At 43.9% G+C, this 19,432-nt stretch overlaps 1 protein-coding gene across 2 annotated transcripts in view; it reads right to left on the bottom strand.

The window, feature by feature from the left end:
• Nucleotides 1–19,135, bottom strand: part of LOC144509441 (digestive cysteine proteinase 2-like) — a 58,806-nt gene extending 39,671 nt beyond the window's left edge. For both annotated transcript variants that reach the window (XM_078238333.1, XM_078238334.1), the window contains exons 1-2: nt 19,080–19,135; nt 13,444–13,500 (exon numbers count right to left, since the gene is read on the bottom strand). In XM_078238333.1, the coding sequence (XP_078094459.1) occupies nt 13,444–13,500; nt 19,080–19,119 (97 nt within the window). In that variant the 5' untranslated portion in view covers nt 19,120–19,135. The remainder of the gene's footprint in view (nt 1–13,443; nt 13,501–19,079) is intronic.
• Between the last annotated feature and the right edge of the window lie 297 nt (nt 19,136–19,432).

Genomic DNA, 19,432 nt, shown 5'->3' with positions numbered 1-19,432 from the left:
CAAACCATTCTTATCCAGATGGCCTGCTATTTCTTCTTTCATGATGGATTCCAGCATTTTCCCAACTACAGACGTTAAGCTAACCGGCCTGTAGTTACCCGCCTTTTGTCTTTTTCTTTTTTTAAACTGTCCAACAATCATGTGGACAGCAAGGTTCAATCCTACCTATATGACGGTCTCTTCATAGCTGAACAAATCAACAATGTGAATCAAACAAGCGAGGAAATACAAAGTCATCTCTTGACAAAAGTCCCAGACCACAAGACAAATATGTAACTTAATTCTCACTTCCTCACATTCAATGTCTCATTTCTTCTCAGAAGATCATGTGTTCATCATCAATGTGGTAAAAGTGCTAAAGTTACTTTTTATGGACTTGTTGTGTGGCAGCTTTTCTCATTGTGTTTGTCTCTCTGAAAAAGTACGAGACTGGTCCTGTCGCAACACTTATTCCAATCCCCTTAAAGCCCGATAACTTTAAACAAGAGATTTGTATTCCCAGTGACGTCTAAAAGGAAACTCACAACAAGATTTCAAGTTGTAAGACTTTTATCATAACAAACAAACAACAATGATTAAACAGTAACACATAAACTTCAGAAAAGATACCCTATTCCCTCCTTAATGGGCGGCACGGTAGCACAGTGGTTAGCACTGCTGCCTCACAGCTCCAGGGACCTGGGTTCGATTCCCGGCTTGGGTCGCTGTCTGTGTGGAGTTTGCACATTCTCCTCGTGTCTGCGTGGGTTTCCTCCGGGTGCTCCGGTTTCCTCCCACAGTCCAAAGATGTGCGGGTTAGGTTGATTGGCCATGCTAAAATTGCCCCTTAGTGTCCTGAGATGAGTAGGTTAGAGGGATTAACGGGTAAAATATGTAGGGATATGGGGGTAGGGCCTGGGTGGGATTGTGGTCGGTGCAGACTCGATGGGCCGAATGGCCTCTTTCTGTACTGTAGGGTTTCTATGATTTCTATGATTTAACATGACCCCCATGTCACAGTTATACCTTATGGCAGGAATCTGCCATCAGAATCTGTATGCTGAATGACCCATTAGAGAAAAGTGGCAGGGAGTTACAGTGGGAAACAGAAGCTTTTACGGGACAAGGAGCACCCTACCCCAACTGTGACGGCCATCACTCACAGAGCAGAGCTATATTCTGTTTGGCAAATGGTGCAACAAATGCGGCAACTGGAACCATTTTGTGAAATGCTGCAGATCCAAGCCACAGCAGACTGCCAATGCCACTAGTCACATGGTAGCCGGTCACTGCTCCAGGGTTCAGAGTACGAACAGGAGCTCAATCCAAGTAACCAAGGCACTGAGCCTCCAACAACACTCAAATGTGAGGGTGTCGACACCATCACGGAGAAGGATGAGAGTTTCCCCATTTAAACATTGCTTGCAGCAATGCAAAACTTAAAAGTAAAAATGTATGGTCATGATTCTGTTGAGGATTAAACTAAGACATGCAGCATGTCTTTGCATTGTGCGACCCCTGACCAGGATATCATCAATGATGATTTTGCAGAAGTGTCCTACGACGATTTGCTCCATGTTCTGTTGATACATCTGGACCAAGGCGGATTAGCTCCAGTGTGATGCTGTCCCAATGACCCAGCAGCAGCTTTACATTTTGGTCAATGATATGAAACTGGAAGCTGCCCTACGTGCGGTGTAGACAGGCCACACCTTCCTTGCGGGTAGTTTGTCTGCCATATGCCACGAGGTTCGAAACTGGTGCAGCATCTGGGTCAATTTCCTGCAGCAACTGCCCAGGCTGGATGTTGTATTTTGCTCCTGTGTTGATTTCAGGGGTCGCACAATGCAAAGACATGCTGCATGTCTTAGTTTAATCCTCAACAGAATCAGGACCATACAGCGAAAGCTCATCCGCAGCACCAGGCCCCAGAAATGACAGAATATAAACACCTACTCAACTGCGATGTCATCGGAAAGCTACCTGTAATACATCAAATGATGCTGGAAGACTCAGTACCACCCGTGATCTGTGCTCTGTGAAGAGTTCCCCAGCTATGAAGCAGAAAGTAGTTATCTTTCCAAGTTCCATTCTTGCTACAGTGAGATCACAGGACAGCACGATGGCGCAGTGGTTAGCACTGCTTCCTCACAGCGCCAGGGACCCGGGTTCAATTCCGGCCTTGGGTAACTGTCTGTGTGGAGTTTGCACATTCTCCCCATGTCTGCATGGGTTTCCTCCGGGTGCTCCGGTTTCCTTCCACTGCCCAAGATGTACAGGTTAGATGGATTGGCCATGGTAAATGTATGGAGTTATAGGGGAGAGGGCGGGGGATGCTCTTTTAGACAGTCAGTGTAGGCTTGTTGGGCCCGATGGCCTCTTTCTGCACTGTAGGGATTCTATGATTCTCTGATCACCAGACCCCTTCTGCAGCTCCTCCACTAAGATGTTGAATAGTGTTGGCAGGAGCACTACACTGCTGCTCTAACCCAGCTCAAGCAGGTACTCTCAGCCCCTCTGTTGCTACAATACTTTGATGTTCAAGCACCTATACTCTTACCCCAACACAGACTTGGCACCGTCTGTATCCAGAATGGCAGACCTTCACATCAAGGTTCCTCACTGATACTGAGACTCCTTGTCCTAATCTTGCCTGTTAGAAATATCATGACTTCATACATGGTCGTCCTGTAACTGCTGAAACTGATCATCAGCCATTTATAACGACTTTTAAAAATCCTCTTTCTGCCGAGTCTGTGCGACTGCACCACACGATACTCGAGCTGCAGCGCTAAAGCCTCCGTGTCATCTACAAACACCATAAGGAGCTGTACCTTGCTGATGTCCTTTCCAGAACCTTCCTCCTACCACTGACCAGGCAGATTGTGAGGACATTGTCATCATGACCGTACAGGTACTTCCGTCTCATTGAATTGAGGAATTTAAAGATGTCCCACAGGCAGATCTCATATGCAGGCAGCTCCACAATGTCGTTATGAAAGGTTGGCTTGAGTCCTCAAAGTAGCTTCCCCTCGAACTCCACACTTTCTCCTCTGAGAGAGGATCAGAAGGACCTTGGGGTCCAGGTCCATAGGACCCTAAAATCGGCCCCGCAGGTGGAGGCGGTGGTTAAGAAGGCGTATGGTGTGCTGGCCTTTATCAATCGAGGGATTGAGTTTAGGAGTCCGGGGATAATGATGCAGCTCCATAAGACCCTCGTCAGACCCCACTTGGAGTACTGTGCTCACTTCTGGTCACCTCATTACAGGAAGGATGTGGAAAAGATTGAAAGGGTGCAGAGGAGATTTACAAGGATGTTGCCTGGATTGAGTGGCATGCCTTGTGAGGATAGGCTGAGGGAGCTCGGTCTTTTCTCCTTGGAGAGACGTAGGATGAGAGGAGACCTAATAGAGGTATATAAGATGATGAGAGGCATAGAGTCATAGAGGTTTACAGCATGGAAACAGGCCCTTCGGCCCAACTTGTCCATGCCGCCCTTTTTTAAAAAAAAAACCCTAAACTAATCCCAATTGCCCGCATTTGGCCCATATCTCTCTATACCTATGTAACTATCTAAATGCTTTTTAAAAGATAAAATTGTACCCGCCTCTACTACTACCTCTGGCAGCTTGATCCAGACACTCACCATCCTCTGTGAAAAAATTGCCCCTCTGGACACTTTTGTATCTCTCCCCTCTCACCTTAAACCTATGCCCTCTAGTTTTAGACTCCCCTACCTTTGGGAAAATATATTGACTATCTGGCTGATCTGTGCCCCTTATTATTTTATAGACCTCTATAAGGTCACCCCTCAGCCTCCTATGCTCCAGAGAGAAAAGTCCCAGTCTATTCAGCCTCTCCTTATAACTCAATCCATCAAGTCCCGGTAGCATCCTAGTAAATCTTTTCTGCACTCTTTCTAGTTTAATAATATCCTTTCTATAAATAGGGTGACCAGAATTGCACAGTATTCCCAAGTGTGGCCTTATCAATGTCTTGTACAACTTCAACAAGACGTCCCAACTCCTGTATTCAATGTTCTGACCTATGAAACCAAGCATGCCGAATGCCTTCTTCACCACTCTGTCCACCTGTGACTCCACGTTAAAGGAGCTATGAACATGTACCCCTAGATCTCTTTGTTTTGTAACTCTCCCCAACGCATCTGGATAGAAATGGTTCGATCAATCAGACGCAGCATGGATTCATGAGGGGAAAGTCGTGCTTGACGAACATGTTGGATTTTTATGAAGATGTGACTAGGGCGGTTGATGGAGGAGAACCGGTGGATGCGGTGTTTTTGGATTTCCAAAAGGCGTTTGATAAGGTGCCCCATAAAAGGCTGCTGAAGAAGATTAGGGCACACGGAGTTGGGGGTAGTGTGTTAAAGTGGATTGGGGACTGGCTATCCGACAGGAAGCAAAGAGTCGGAATAAATGGGTGTTTTTCCGGTTGGAGGAAGGTAACTAGTGGCGTGCCGCAGGGATCGGTACTCGGGCCGCAACTATTTACCATTTATATAGATGATCTGGAGGAGGGGACGGAGTGTAGGGTAACGAAGTTTGCAGACGACACAAAGATAAGTGGAAAAGTGAATCGTGTGGAGGACGGAGAAGATCTGCAGAGAGATTTGGACAGGCTGAGTGAGTGGGCGAGGATATGGCAAATGGAGTATAACGTTGATAAATGCGAGGTTATACACTTTGGAGGAAATAATAACAAATGGGATTACTATCTCAACGGAAACAAATTAAAACATGCTACCGTGCAAAGGGACCTGGGGGTCCTTGTGCATGAGACGCAAAAGCCCAGTCTGCAGGTACAACAGGTGATCAAGAAGGCAAATGGGATGTTGGCCTATATCGCGAGGGGGATAGAATATAAAAGCAGGGATGTCTTGATGCACCTGTACAGGGCATTGGTGAGGCCGCAGCTGGAATACTGTGTGCAGTATTAGTCCCCTTATATGAGGAAGGATATATTGGCATTGGAGGGAGTGCAGAGAAGGTTCACCAGGTTGATACCGGAGATGAGGGGTTTGGATTATGAGGAGAGGCTGAGGAGATTGGGTTTGTACTCGTTGGAGTTTAGAAGGATGAGGGGGGATCTTATGGAGACTTATAAGATAATGCGGGGGCTGGATAGGGTGGAGGCGGAGAGATTCTTTCCACTTAGTAAGGAAGTTAAAACTAGAGGACACAGCCTCAAAATAAAGGGGGGTCGGTTTAAGACAGAGTTGAGGAGGAACTTCTTCTCCCAGAGGGTGGTGAATCTCTGGAATTCTCTGCCCACTGAGGTGGTGGAGGCTACCTCGCTGAATATGTTTAAAGCGCGGATGGATGGATTCCTGATCGGTAAGGGAATTAAGGGTTATGGGGATCAGGCGGGTAAGTGATACTGATCCACGTCAGATCAGCCATGATCTTATTGAATGGCGGGGCAGGCTCGAGGGGCTAGATGGCCTACTCCTGCTCCTATTTCTTATGTTCTTATGTTCTTATTAACTGAGTAAGTCCTGCCCTGGTTCAATCTATCAAAATGCATCACCTCGCACTTATCTAAATTAAACTCCATCTGCCATTCATCAGCCCACTGGCCCAATTGATCAAGATCCCGCTGAAATTGGAGATAACCTTCCTCACTGTCCACCATGCCACCAAACTTGGTGTCATCTGCAAACTTACTAACCATGCCCCCTATATTTTCATCCAAATCATTAATATAAAATGACAAATAACAGTGGGCCCAGCACTGGGGCACACCGCTGGTCACAGGCCTCCAGTTTGAGAAACAACTCCCTACAACCATCCTCTGGCTTCTGTCAAGAACTATACAACACTCTTTCATGATCAGTATAGCAGAAGCATCTTAGCTGAGAGTTTTCAACAAAAGTAAAACATGTCTGGCAAGAAACTGATTCCACATCCAAGTGCTCTATTAGTTTAGACTTTTTTTTGCTGAACATGAACCAAAACTGGTTTTAAAGTCTGTACAGTACTTAACTGAGTGCCCATAGTTCCAAGTGGCAACAAAATCGCACTGGGAAAGGCTTAAATGCAGAAAAATACAGCATATTTAAATGCGGTCAGACGAAGAACTCTTTTGTAATGAAAACATGAGCCAAAATATTTTCTACAGACAGGATCTCATTTGAGCTCAATGTTGACAAAATCAAATGAGACAAATTTTCACTTCCATCTACACTTCAATAATAGTTAAAAGATGTACTTTTCAACACAGTTAAGAAAGTTGGAGTTTAAGATGCATCTTTGTTTGTAAACAATGAGACTACTAATTTTGAATCGAATAGGGAATTCGGAAGAAACTTACTTTCCCCAGAGTGCTGAGAGTATGGAACTCGCTTCCACTGGAGTCATTGAGATGATTTAAGAGGAGGCGAGACAAGTATATGAAAGAGCATGGAATAGGGGACAGATAATAGATTTAGAGGAGTAAAGATGGGAAGAGTCTCATGTGAAGTATAAATGCTGGCATGTGCTGAAGGGCCCGTTTCTGTGCCATATACCCAAGGGTGGTGGGGGCTAAAAATTCCTAAAATTGTCTTAATATTGAACACGATTTAAAACATGCCAGAACTCTTCCCAGAAAACTTATGTAGTGTCAATTGTACATTGTTTTCAGTCCTGGAAGGATTATTAGTGTAGTGTAAATAGATGCCATAATTTGACCATGAGTTTACAACTAAATACATTTCAAAACCACAAGTAAATCCTGATCCAAGAGCATAACTGCATTGAGCAAATACAAATGTTGAGTTTTGAATAAATGTAAATTCCATTTCCAAGATTGATTGGGTGGACTCTCAGAGGCTTTTTCCCAGGGTGGAAATGGCTGCTACGAGAGGACACAAGTTTAAGGTGCTGGGGGGTAGGTACAAGGGAAATGTTAGGGGGAAGATTTTCACACAGAGGGTGGTGGGCGAGTGGAATCGGCTGCCATCAGTGGTGGTGGAGGCAAACTCAATAGGATCTTTTAAGAGACTCCTGGATGGGTACATGGGACTTAATAGGATGGAGGGTTATAGGTAGGCCTAAAAGGTAGGGATATGTTCGGCACAACTTGTGGGGCCGAAGGGCCTGTTTCGTGCTGTAGTTTTTCTATGTTTCTAACAGTCGACGACGACTGAACTGTGTGGCCAGTGATTCATGACTACATTCATGACCTTTTGTAGTTCCTTGCGGTCTTGGGCAGAGCAGGAGCCATACCAAGCTGTGATCTTCGAACGAAACGGTAACCAGCACTTGGTCCTCATTGACTCGGACTCTGATTGGATTGAAATGACCACCTTGCAGACATAAAGAGCAACACGGTCATAAAAAGGTTCAAGAGACACTTTGCCACACACGGCATCCCTCAGAGGATAATATGATGAACAACACTCATCAGTTCATCTCCAGGGAGTTCAGGGACTTTGCGCACATACAGGACTTTAAGCACATTGTGAGTAGTACCACAGTATAGTTGCCTGGTGGAACAGGCGATGTGCTCAGCCAAGCATCTACATGAGAAATGTGCCCGAGACCACACAGATTTCTACGCTGCATTCCTCAGCCTGTGAAATGTGCCGAGACAGGCTCTGCCTCTGTCAGCACATCAAATGTTTTCCAGGTGCACCAGGACCACGAATCCCGTTGCCAAGGCCCTATCACAATCGAAAATCAAAACCAACAAGAGTGGTGCCCTCATCAAGCAGTGATGAGGGAGAAAGAGGTTTTTCAATTGACATGCTCTCACAGTCTGTCCTAGCCATTTAGCATAACCTTCTTGATCTTGCATTCTATGTCCCTATTAATAAAGCCCAGAATACTTTGTGCCTCATTAACTGCTTTCTCCACCTGACTTGTCAGCTTTATTGACTTATGCATTTGTACACTCAGGTCCCACTGCTTCTGCACTCCCTTAAGTATTTTACCCCATATTTTATATTGTTTCCTCATGGTCTTCCTATCAAAATGCATCATCTCACACTTCTTGTCAGCTGCGGCTGACAAGTCTCCAGGGAAAGGAAAATCATGTTTAATCAATTTACACGAGTTATTTGAAGGAGTAACATGTACTGTGGATAAATGGGAGCCAGTAGACCTACAGTACTTAGTTTTCTAGAAAGCATTTCATAAGATGCCACATCAAAAGTTATTGTAACAAATAAAAGCTCATGTGTAGGGGGTAACATTTGAGCCTGGATTGAAGATTGGTTGGCTGGCAGAAAACAGAGAGTATGCATAAATGGGTCTTTGTGTGATTGACAGGATGTGACAAGTGGATTCCTGCAGGGGTCTGTGCTGAGGCCTCAATTTTTTACAATTTACATCAGTGACTTAGATGGGATCTAGATGTTCTCGTACATCAGTCACAAAATATGTAGGTACAGCATGCAATCAAGAAGGCTAATGAAATTCAATCCTTTATTACAAGAGGAATTGAACATAAAGTAAGGATGTTATGCTTTAGTTATACACCGGAGAGACTACATCTCGAATACTGTGGCCAGTTTTAGTCTCCTTATTTAAGGAAGGATGTAAATACTTTGGAGGCAATTCAGAAGAGGTTTATTAGACTGATACCTGGAATGAGTGGGTTGTTTTATGAGCATAGGTTGGAAAGGCTGGGCTTCTTTAAGTCACAGTTTAAGTCACAGGTAGATAGATTTCTGATCAATAAGGGAATTAAGGGTTATGGGGAGTGGGCGGGTAAGTGGAACTAAACCACTATCAGATCAGCCATGATCTTATTGAATGGCGGGGCAAGCTCGAGGGGCTAGATGGCCTACTCCTGCTCCTATTTCTTATGTTCTTATGTTCTTTCCACTAAAGTTTATAAGAGTGAGGGGTGACTTGATTGAAGTATACAAGATCCTGAACAAAGTAGATGCGGAAGGTCTTGCTGGACAAGGTAGATGCAGAAATAATGTTCCCTCTTGTGGGCAAGTCTAGAACTAGGGGACACAGTTTTAAAATTAGGTGTCACCCTTATGGGACAGAGATGAGAAGAAACTTTTCTCTCAGAGGGTTGTGCAACTTTGGAGCTCTCTGCCTCAGAAGGTGGTGCAAGCGAGGTCACTGAAAATTTTCAAGGAACAAGTAGATAGATTCTTCTTGGACAAGGGAATCATAGGTTATCAGGAGCAGATGGGAATGTGGAACTCAACGAAAACAGGTCAGCCATAATGTTATTGATCTCGGGAGCAGACTCGACGGGCTGAATAGCCTATTTTGTATGTTTGTGTGTTTACCTGGCCACACCTAGATGAGTGCTCTGGTGTTTTTAGATTGACATGGGATGCATCTCTTTGACCGGAGGCCATCTTCCCTCCCACATTCTGTTTGGTAGTTCACAGGAAGGGAGCACTCTCCTCTATGCTGACCACACCAGCTGCAGCCTTTGTCTCTATGTAGCTCCCTCTCCCCCTGTCTGTTCCAAATCCCCTGAGACAGAAAGTCTGCCCACATGCCCTTGCCTTTGTTTCAGGTGTGAGCATTTTGCACCTTGCTCTTACTCTCTCGACTGAGCAACCCATGCCCCAGGTTCCCATGGTAACCAGGCCTCTTGGCCTGTTGTCAGGCGGAGCCTGTAACAGATCACATGACTCACTTCATTACTCCATTCTACCTGAAATTAAAGTGATGGTTTAAAACATAATCTTATAAAACCTTTCATTTGTAATGCGATATTCATTCTAGATCTTTCTAGGGTACTGTCAGTTCTGTACTGCTACTTCATTGCTCTGGAAATTTAAAGGTGAGTGAGAAAAAAATTAAAGAAGATACACTGATGGAGGCATCCTTCATTAATGCTTTGTCGTTGGAAGGAAGTGAATTTGTGCATGACTCAAAAATGTAATGCACATGCAATTAGTGGAAATATTCAACATCATTCAACAAGTAGCTCAAAATATTGTTTCAGTTTAGAATTTTAGGCGGACTGATTGGATAGCTAATCTTTATTATTTATTTTATTAGTTACAAGTAAGGCTTACATTAACACCGCAATGAAGTTACTGTGAAATTCCCTTAGTCGCCACAGTCCGGCACCTGTTCGGGTCAATGCACCTAACCAGCACGTCTTTCAGGATGTGGGATGAAACCGGAGCGCCCGGAGGAAACCCACGCAGACATGGGGAGAACGTGCAAACTCCACACAGACAGTGACCCAAGCCGGGAATCGAACCCGGGTTAGGCAGATACATCATAACACAGCCAGACCCCAGCCTTTGAGCACGGAAATCTTCAGCAGTATTTTCACACAGACCAACTACAATAAACTAAATAAAAGCAAAACACTGCAGATGATGAAATCTGAAATAAAAACAGAAAATGCTGGATTAACTCAGCAGGTCTGGCAGCATCTGTGGAGAGAGAAACAGAGTTAACATTTCAAGTCCAAACAGTCTTTCTACAAAACTCATTATTACTACAGAACTATTATTAGAATAAATTAAAGTTGCTTTTTGTATTTCTCGATATATGGAAAAGCTCTTTATTCACAAAGGGAAAGTCTAAAATCACATCTACTCAACTACACTCCAATTAATCAATGTTGGTTACTTTAATGGTCTGCGCCTGACATCCAGAGCTGGAAACATCAAAACCTCCTTCAACATGATAAAGGGTTGCTGGCTCTTACTACCAGCAAACATGAACTCTGCTAATTGACAGCACTTGTGTCAAATCTGCTATTTTGGATGCAGTCACACATTGCTGCTTCATACAGACTTTTCTCTCACGTCAGGGAAAATTGGAAAGAGACCAGAGTTCTAAATATGACGTTCACTGGCTGCACACACATTCCAATCTGCATAACTGCTTTAAAACCACGTCCCATATTTTATACTATTTGGTTTATGCAAATTCCATGGAGGAGGTCCGTACTGAGCCAGAAGCTCTGGGTTCGAGCCCAACCCCGGGGTTTGATTGCCAAGTAAGGTGCGTTCATAGCGCTGTCAAACTGGTTGAGCATCAACTTGTAAATCGCCAATGGCAGAAAAGATTCCTGGTCAGCCAGGTGATGGAGAAAGAAGTTGGAGCCTCTATCATCATCAAGATCCTTGATTAATAAGGGGATCAGGGGTTATGGGGAAAAGGCAGGAGAATGGGGATCAGAAAAAAATTAGTCGTGATTGAATGGTGGAGCAGACTCAATGGGCCGAGTGGCCTAATTGTGCACCTATGTCTTATGGTGTCATCACAATCTATAGTTCCAGTCTACAACGTGCATGTTTGTTGTCATAGCAACTTAGACTCCTTGGGGACCGGTTGACAGCACAGCCAGAGTGGATCAGATCGGTGCCAACAGCATGGGATTTGATCCGTGTTCGGGTTGGGGTGGATTTGGGACCTGCCTTCTTGCCCTACCCCTGATGGAGATCAGGTCACTGTGGGTTGGATCTATCTTTGGATAGAGAACTGAAGAAGAAACCCCATGTCATTTCAGATCAACAGATAACCCAAAAACAAGATAATCTGTCTCGCAGGTTAGGGTTAGAGCTGGAGACTTGGATAACCATTATAAGTAAATCAGGGTTCAGGTTTACATTCACTGTAGCTACTCATACAGGGTTATATAATTTGCAGTCAGTGCAGACTAACCTGAGCCCATTATTTTACAACAGAAGTGTCCCCCAGCGGTTGTTTTAAGGAAAACACAACAAAAATATTGAACAGATAGATTGATCAAAAAACTGCACAGTTACACAACACAATCTGATTCCAACACAGTATCAATATTTCAACACCCGAGCCTATTATTCCTCAATATTTTTCTAGCTACTCTGTTTACCTCGATGCACCGTCAATTCCGGAAAGAATTCTATAGAATCGACAGAAAAACAATTCCATCTACTTTCTTCAAACAAGGTTAGTCCATTGAAAGTGCAAAGAAACATCGCTGTCACAGGAATGGTCAGATGTCAGGACTATAGTACAACATGCACGTAAAATACTATAACGTTGTCTCCTAGCATTCCTGAAAGGTGCATTTCGTGTCCCTCTTATTCTTAGATCTGTGAGAGGAATCCAGTGTGGTTTATGTTGCACTTTATAGTAAGATGTCTCACAACATCAGGTTAAAGTCCAACAGGTTTATTTGGTAGCACGAGCTTTCGGAGGGCCGCTCCTTCATCAGGTCATACAGTCATAGAGTCATAGGGGTTTACAGCATGGAAACAGGCCCTTCGGCCCAACTTGTCCATGCTGCCCTTTTTTTAAACCCCTAAGCTAATCCCAATTGCCCGCATTTGGCCCATATCCCTCTATACACATCTTACCCATGTAACTATCTAAATGCTTTTTAAAAGACAAAATTGTACCCGCCTCTACTACTACCTCTGGCAGCTTGTTCCAGACACTCACCACCCTCTGTGTGAAGAAATTGCCCCTCTGGACACTTCTGTATCTCTCCCCTCTCATCTTAAACCTATGCCCTCCAGTTTTAGACTCCCCTACCTTTGGGAAAAGATATTGACTATCTAGCTGATCTGTGCCCCTCATTATTTTATAGACCTCTATAAGATCACCCCTCAGCCTCCTACGCTCCAGAGAGAAAAGTCCCAGTCTCTCTTCTTATAATTCAAACCATCAAGTCCCGGTAGCATCCTAGTAAATCTTTTCTGCACTCTTTCTAGTTTAATAATATCCTTTCTATAATAGGGTGACCAGAATTACACACAGTATTCCAAGTGTGGCCTTACCAATGTCTTGTACAACTTCAACAAGACGTCCTAACTCTTGTATTCAATGTTCTGACCGATGAAACCAAGCATGCTGAATGCCTTCTTCACCACTCTGTCACCTGTGACTCCACTTTCAAGGAGCTATGAACATGTACCCCTAGATCTCTTTGCTCTGTAACTCTCTCCAACGCCCTACCATTAACTGAGTAAGTCCTGCCCTGTTCAATCTACCAAAATGCATTACCTCGCATTTGTCTAAATTAAACTCCATCGGCCATTCGTCAGCCCACTGGCCCAATTGATCAAAATCCCGTTGCAATCGGAGATAACTTTCTTCACTGTCCACTATGCCACCAATCTTGGTGTCATCTGCAAACTTACTAACCATGCCTCCTATATTCTCATCCAAATTGTGAGTGCCACTCACAATAAACCTGTTGGACTTTAATCTGGTGTTGTGTGACTACTTAGTATGCCTACCCCAGTCCAACGCCGGCAACTCCATATCATGGCACTTTATATTGCAAAGCATGGCTCCCATTAAGAAAGAATTGTACGGTGCTGATGTGGGTAAATACACAGAACAGTATCATGATTATACTGCCAATTCTGGAGTGGACTGGGATATTTTCCAATCTTATTTTATTACTTCTCACCCACAACAGCTTTTTGTAAAATATTGTGGATAGATGAATTAATTTTATGTATCCACTGTTTGCTCATTCATATTCTTGTTCCCTCTTCATAAAACATATTAAAAAAAACACGTGTCATACCTGAAATATGGTAACTTTTCGGAAATGTCGGAGCTTTCAAATGTTTGACACTCACCACTACAGAAAACAAACAGTTCAGTTATATATTTATCTATGTACATTTACCATTGTGATCATTACATTGCTACCTTAATAAGATGACTAGTTTTGGTTGTGTAATTCATTTGAATTTGTTTAAGTCCAACCAGTCTTAAAATTCCCTTTTTAATTTTGTCATTTAGTAATATTTCACTATAATTAAATCGGTTTAAAACGAGTGTTCCCCAAATGAGCTCACATCCATAAAAAAACACAGAACTTAATGAGTTTTCTGACACTATCACTGGTTTAAGAAACTTCAAACCAATCTAGAGAAATCGACAGTGGCACAAATTCTGTCCGTCCAAAATGGGGTCCACACATCACAAACCAGCTCCAGACAGCGTCGGTATAAGTTGGCAGAGTCAAGATTTCAGGAATGCTGATGTTTTCACAAGTTGCTGATGGTTTTAACCAGTCAAACCTGTCATCCTATGTAGCACACAGTACTAATAAGCTCGTCCATCCAGCATTGTCTGTATGGTAAGGAATTATCTGGATCAAGTGGGAAGAAGCTCGACTAATACAATCCTCCAGTGACAGGAGGCATTGCTGTATCTAGCACTGGGGAATGAGGTGGGCCAATGGACCAAGCGTGGGAATGTTTGGGTAAAAGTTATCATTATACCATTATGTTAAGATTAGTAACGGAAAAGAGCAGAGAACAATCTAATGTAGGTCTTCTAAATTAGGAGAGGGCTCATTTTAATGAGATCTAGCCAGGGTAAAGTGGAATCAGAGGCTCCACTGGAAAAACTATAATAAAACAATGATTGATCTTTAAGGAGGAGATTGTTTAGGTACAGGCTGAGTACACTCTAACTGAAATAAGTTGAGGGCAACTCGATAAGGTTTTAACACAAAGGTTATTGCTAAAGCAATAATGATATATGTAAACAGAGTCTGACAGAATAACTATGTGCCTGTACACTACTCCTCCCTAGCTCCAACTGTCAATCCTTCCTGACCCGGGATACGCGCCATCGCATTCGATTAGCTCAGCTTCCCGCCTCAACACTCCACAGGATCCGACCAGGCCACATGGCCCTTAGGGAACACCTCCTTAAAGGAGTTCTCATCCAATTCCAACTTCTGGTAGGCATGACTGAGGTCCACTTTGGAATGTTTTAAACCTCCATATAGTTTTGTGTAGAGGTCTTCAAGTTTAGGGATAGGGTATCTGTTGAATTGAGCTCCTCTATTGCCAATTTATTGTCCCCACAAATTCAGCACAGTGGCACAGTGGGTTAGCACTGCTGCCTCACAAAGCCAGGGACCCGGGTTCGATTCCCAGCTTGGGTCACTGTCTGTGTGGAGTTTGCATGTTCTCCCCGTGTCTGCGTGGATTCCCTCTGGGTGCTCCAATTTCCTCCCACAGCCCAAAATACGTGCTGGTTAGGTGCATTGGTCATGCTAAATTCTCCCTCAGTGTATCTGAACAGGTGCCGGAGTGTGACGACCAGGAGATTTTCACAGTAACTTCATTGCAGTGTTAATGTAAGCCTACTGTGACACTAATAAATAAACTTTAAACCTTTAAATTCTTACAGTCTGATCTGGCTTTAGGATAGGGACTGTGGGTATGGCCCACTCTGAAACTCGAACAAGCTTTAGGATAGGGACTGTGGGTATGGCCCACTCTGAAACTCGAACAGGCTTTAGGATACACAAATCTTCCAGTCTCCTGAGTTCAGTTTCAACCTATGGTGAAGTGCAGAAGGCACAGGACGAGGTCTGAAAAATCTTGGTGTTGCCTCCGGATTCAAATATATTTTAGCTTTAGCTCCCCTCATACATCCTAATTCTTTTTGGAAGCCCTCAGGATATTTACATAGCAGCTCCTGAAAACCTCCATCTCACAGATTTAATATCTCTAACCAATTTCGTTTAATCTGCTTGGGCCAATCACACCCCATTGAACAAGGCCAATGCCCCTTAATGACCTAGACAGGTAACTGTGCAGTCTGATTCGAGCAGTGCACTGTGACGGTTGCTGCCTCTAAAGTCTGCAGTGCCTCTCCAGTATAGGTAGATAATAGTTCCTGACTCATTTAATCTCAATGGCCTGAGGTCTTTTCATAGTAATGAAATGCCTGCTCCCCTATGACTGTAGCCGCAGCCCCTGTGTCGACTTCCGTTTTAAGAGATCTGCCATTTACCATCAAGGCTTTCTCTGTCGGGGACAGTGTAATCACTTGGACACTGATTTGATTTGATTTATTATTGTCACATGTATTAATACACAGTGAAAAGTATTGTTTCTTGCGCGCTATACAGACAAAGCATACCGTTCATACAGAAGGAAACGAGAGAGTGCAGAATGTAGTGTTACAGTCATAGCTAGGGTGTAAAGAAAGATCAACTTAATGCAAGGTAGGTCCATTCAAAAGTCTGACAGCAGCAGGGAAGAAGCTGTTCTTGAGTCAGTTGTATCTTTTTCCTGATGGAAGAAGGTGGAAGGGAGAATGTTCGGGGTGGGTGGGGTCCTTAATTATGCTGGCTGCTTTGCCGAGGCAGCGGGAAGTGTAGTCAGAGTCAATGGATGGGAGGTTGGTTTGCGTGATGGATTGGGCTACATTCACGACCTTTTGTAGTTCCTTGTGGTCTTGGGCAGAGCAGGAGCCATACCAAGCTGTGATACAACCAGAAAGAATGCTTTCTATGGTGCATTTGTAAAAGTTGGTGAGAGTCATAGCGGACATACCAAATTTCTTTAGTCTTCTGAGAAAGTAGAGGCTTTGGTGGGCTTTCTTAACTATAGTGTCAGCATGGGGTGGACCAGGACCAGGTTGTTGGTGATCTGGATGCCTAACAACTTGAAGCTCTCGACCCTTTCTACTTCGTCCCCGTTGATGTAGACAGGGGCATGTTCTCTTTTACGCTTCCTGAAGTCGATGACAATCTCCTTCATTTAGTTGACATTGAGGGAGAGGTTATTGTTGCCGCACCAGTTCACCAGATTCTCAATCTCATTCCTGTACTCTGTCTCGTCATTGTTTGAGATCCGACCCACTACGATGGTGTCGTCAGCAAACTTGAAAATCGAACTGGAGGGGTCCGTTATCAGGATCCTCAGCCAGTTTCTTCACAGGAGTTAACATAACCGTTGTGGGGTTTTTTTTCATATTCTGTCCTGACTGCTTTACTCTGCACAACACATGTAAATGAGCCTTTTCGTTGCATTGGAAACACACATAATTCCTACATCGGAAGGCTCCTTGAGAATGATCTCCCCCACACTGATTACAAGCTTCTGCCCGTGATGCTGTATCCCTTTTACTGCTCTCTGGGTTGGCCTTCACAACAGTTTTTTCCCACCCACAAGCAGTTTACTTCATTAGGCACACCTTGCAACTCGCTCACACCCTGTTACGCTCATTCAGTCACTGGGGCCAGCTCCACCACTTTTTTGAGAGAAAATTTGGTCTCTGCCAACAATTCTTTTGTATAATATATGAAATGTACCATTTCTCATAATCTAATGGTATATTCTGCACTCTCTCGTTTCCTTCTCTCTGAACGGAATGTTTTGTCTGTATAGCGCGCAAGGAACAATACTTTTCACTGTGTGTTAATACATGTGACAATAATAAATCAAATCAACTCAAATAATCAGGCTCATACCACAGACCATCCAGTCCCTCAACATTTCTCCTAAAGCTGGGCTGAATTCGCAATGCTCTGTTAGTCCTCTCAACCCGGCCACGAAGCCTGAGACCGTCTCTCGGACTGCTAAGTGAAATTTGTACCTCGACATAATGATTGAGAGTCGAGGTTGAAATGATTCCTAACCTGCTCAACTATCTGGTCAAAAGATTGGATATCTGGAGTATCAGGTGATGTTAAACTTCTGACTAAACTGTAAGTCTGTGGGCCACAAATTGTGAGCAGAATAACCTTCCACTTTTCTTCAGTTGTTACCTCATTCGCCACAAAAAGGTAATGTAGTTTCTCAATATATTGGCCCCAGTTTTCTACTTTGGGATTGAAATGTTCTAATTTCCTAATTAAAGGCATTTTAACAATGAGCCTGTACTTTGTTTTCCTTACGTTTGATGCTCCAGTCTCTTACCCCTCTAGCCATGCCCCAAGGAACTTGGAAAATGTTTCCCCATCGCCAGTGTAATAAATTGAGGGTGACTCGATGAGGCTTCAGAATACAAAGGTTTTATTGCTAAAGCAACAATTAACTATACATGCAAATAGGATCTGGCTAAATAACTACACGACCGCACACTGCTCCCTAGTTCCAACTGCCGATCCTTCCCGACTCGGGAAAGGCACCCTTGCACTTGATTGGCTCAGCTTCCAGCCTCAACACTCCATGGGGTCCGGCCTGACCACATGGCCTTCAGTGAACACCCTCTTAAGGGGACCATGCTACCACACTAACAAAGGTGAAAGGTAAGGGAGCCAAAAAACACAGCTCCTGGATGATGAGGAAGGATGAGATCATGTTGAATCAAGAAAGGATAATGTATAATGAACATCAGGTGAATTCTTCAAGTAAGAACCAGCTCAAATACAACGAGAGTGATGAAGAGCAAAATAAGACTGGCAAAGGGAGAATATGAGAATAACAGACAATATAAAGGGAAATCCAAAATACTTCTACCAGAATGTCAATAGTAAGCAGACAGTAAGAAGTGGAACGGAACAAAAGGGGTGCTAGATACTTAGAGGCACAGGGTAAGGTTAGAATACTTAATGAGTTTTTATATTGAAGTTTACTGAGGAAGAGGAATCTGATAAAGTATTGGTAAAAGCAGAGATAATAGAGGCAACAGATAGGGTGAAAATTGGAAGGGAGGTGGCACTGGAAAGGTTGGCAATGCTTAGAGTCGATAAGTCATCTGGTCCAGATGGCTTGCATCCCAGGTTGGTAAAAGAAATGGGGATAGAGATGGCATGAGGCTGGCCTTAATCTTTCACTCTTCCCTTGATATGAGGGAAGAGCCGGGGGATTGGAGAATGGCGAGTGTGACACCCTTATCCAAGAGAGGGTGTGAGGACAGTCCTGCTAACTACAGGCCAGTTAGTTTAACACCAATAATAGGTAAGGTTTTGGAATCCCTAATCAGGGGGCTGGAAACCAACAGGCATTTGCAGAGGTTTGAGTTAGCTAAGGGTAGCCAGCACTGATTTGTAAAAGGCAAACAATGTTCATCTAATCGAAATCATTTTTTGATGAAGTAACAAAGAGAAGTTGATGAAAGGAATGCCATTCACACAGTCTGGACAAGCTAACCGCGAGGATTATTACTGCTGCTGTCGATTACAATACAATATCCTGAAATGGATTACTTTTTCCGATCACTCTTATTTTCTTTGAGGTGAGTGTTTTACATCCATTGCCAATCATGAATCACAGACTGACGAAACACTGAGGGAGGCCACTCAGGCCATTGTGTTTAAGACAGGGGTAGTATTCAGAGCTGGACAGATACACCATTTCTTACATTGATGAAGCCAGTGGACACACGCTAACAGGAACATTAAGAATGGTTTCAGGGTCGGGAGGTGAAAGCGTCCCGAGGTATAGACTCTGTGGTGAGTACCTGGCCAGCAGCTGAGCAACGCAACAATCCACAGCCGCATCGCTCCCTTCCACAGCACCGAGTGTCACTCAAAGCAACTGCAGCCCTCAACCAATCACAGCTCTCCAGGAGGCGGAGCCTGCTTCATGAAACAGCCAATCAACACCGCCCAAAGGCGGGGTCTGTGCACTGGTCATATCAGCAGGAGCCCCCTCCCTCCCAGAAAATGGCACATGGTCTCAGAGAGTTGGTGCAACATGTTGCAATGTTGAGTGAAGCATGTGAGCAACTTCCATTTAAATCACAATAAATAAACACTAAAAAGGCAGCAACAACAAAAAAACAGCCAGTTGTTTGAAGAGGGTGAGTTTATC

Source organism: Mustelus asterias, chromosome 21 (assembly GCF_964213995.1).
Source record: "Mustelus asterias chromosome 21, sMusAst1.hap1.1, whole genome shotgun sequence".
Taxonomy (NCBI): Eukaryota; Metazoa; Chordata; class Chondrichthyes; order Carcharhiniformes; family Triakidae; genus Mustelus; species Mustelus asterias.
This window is presented reverse-complemented; position numbering and strand designations above follow the sequence as displayed.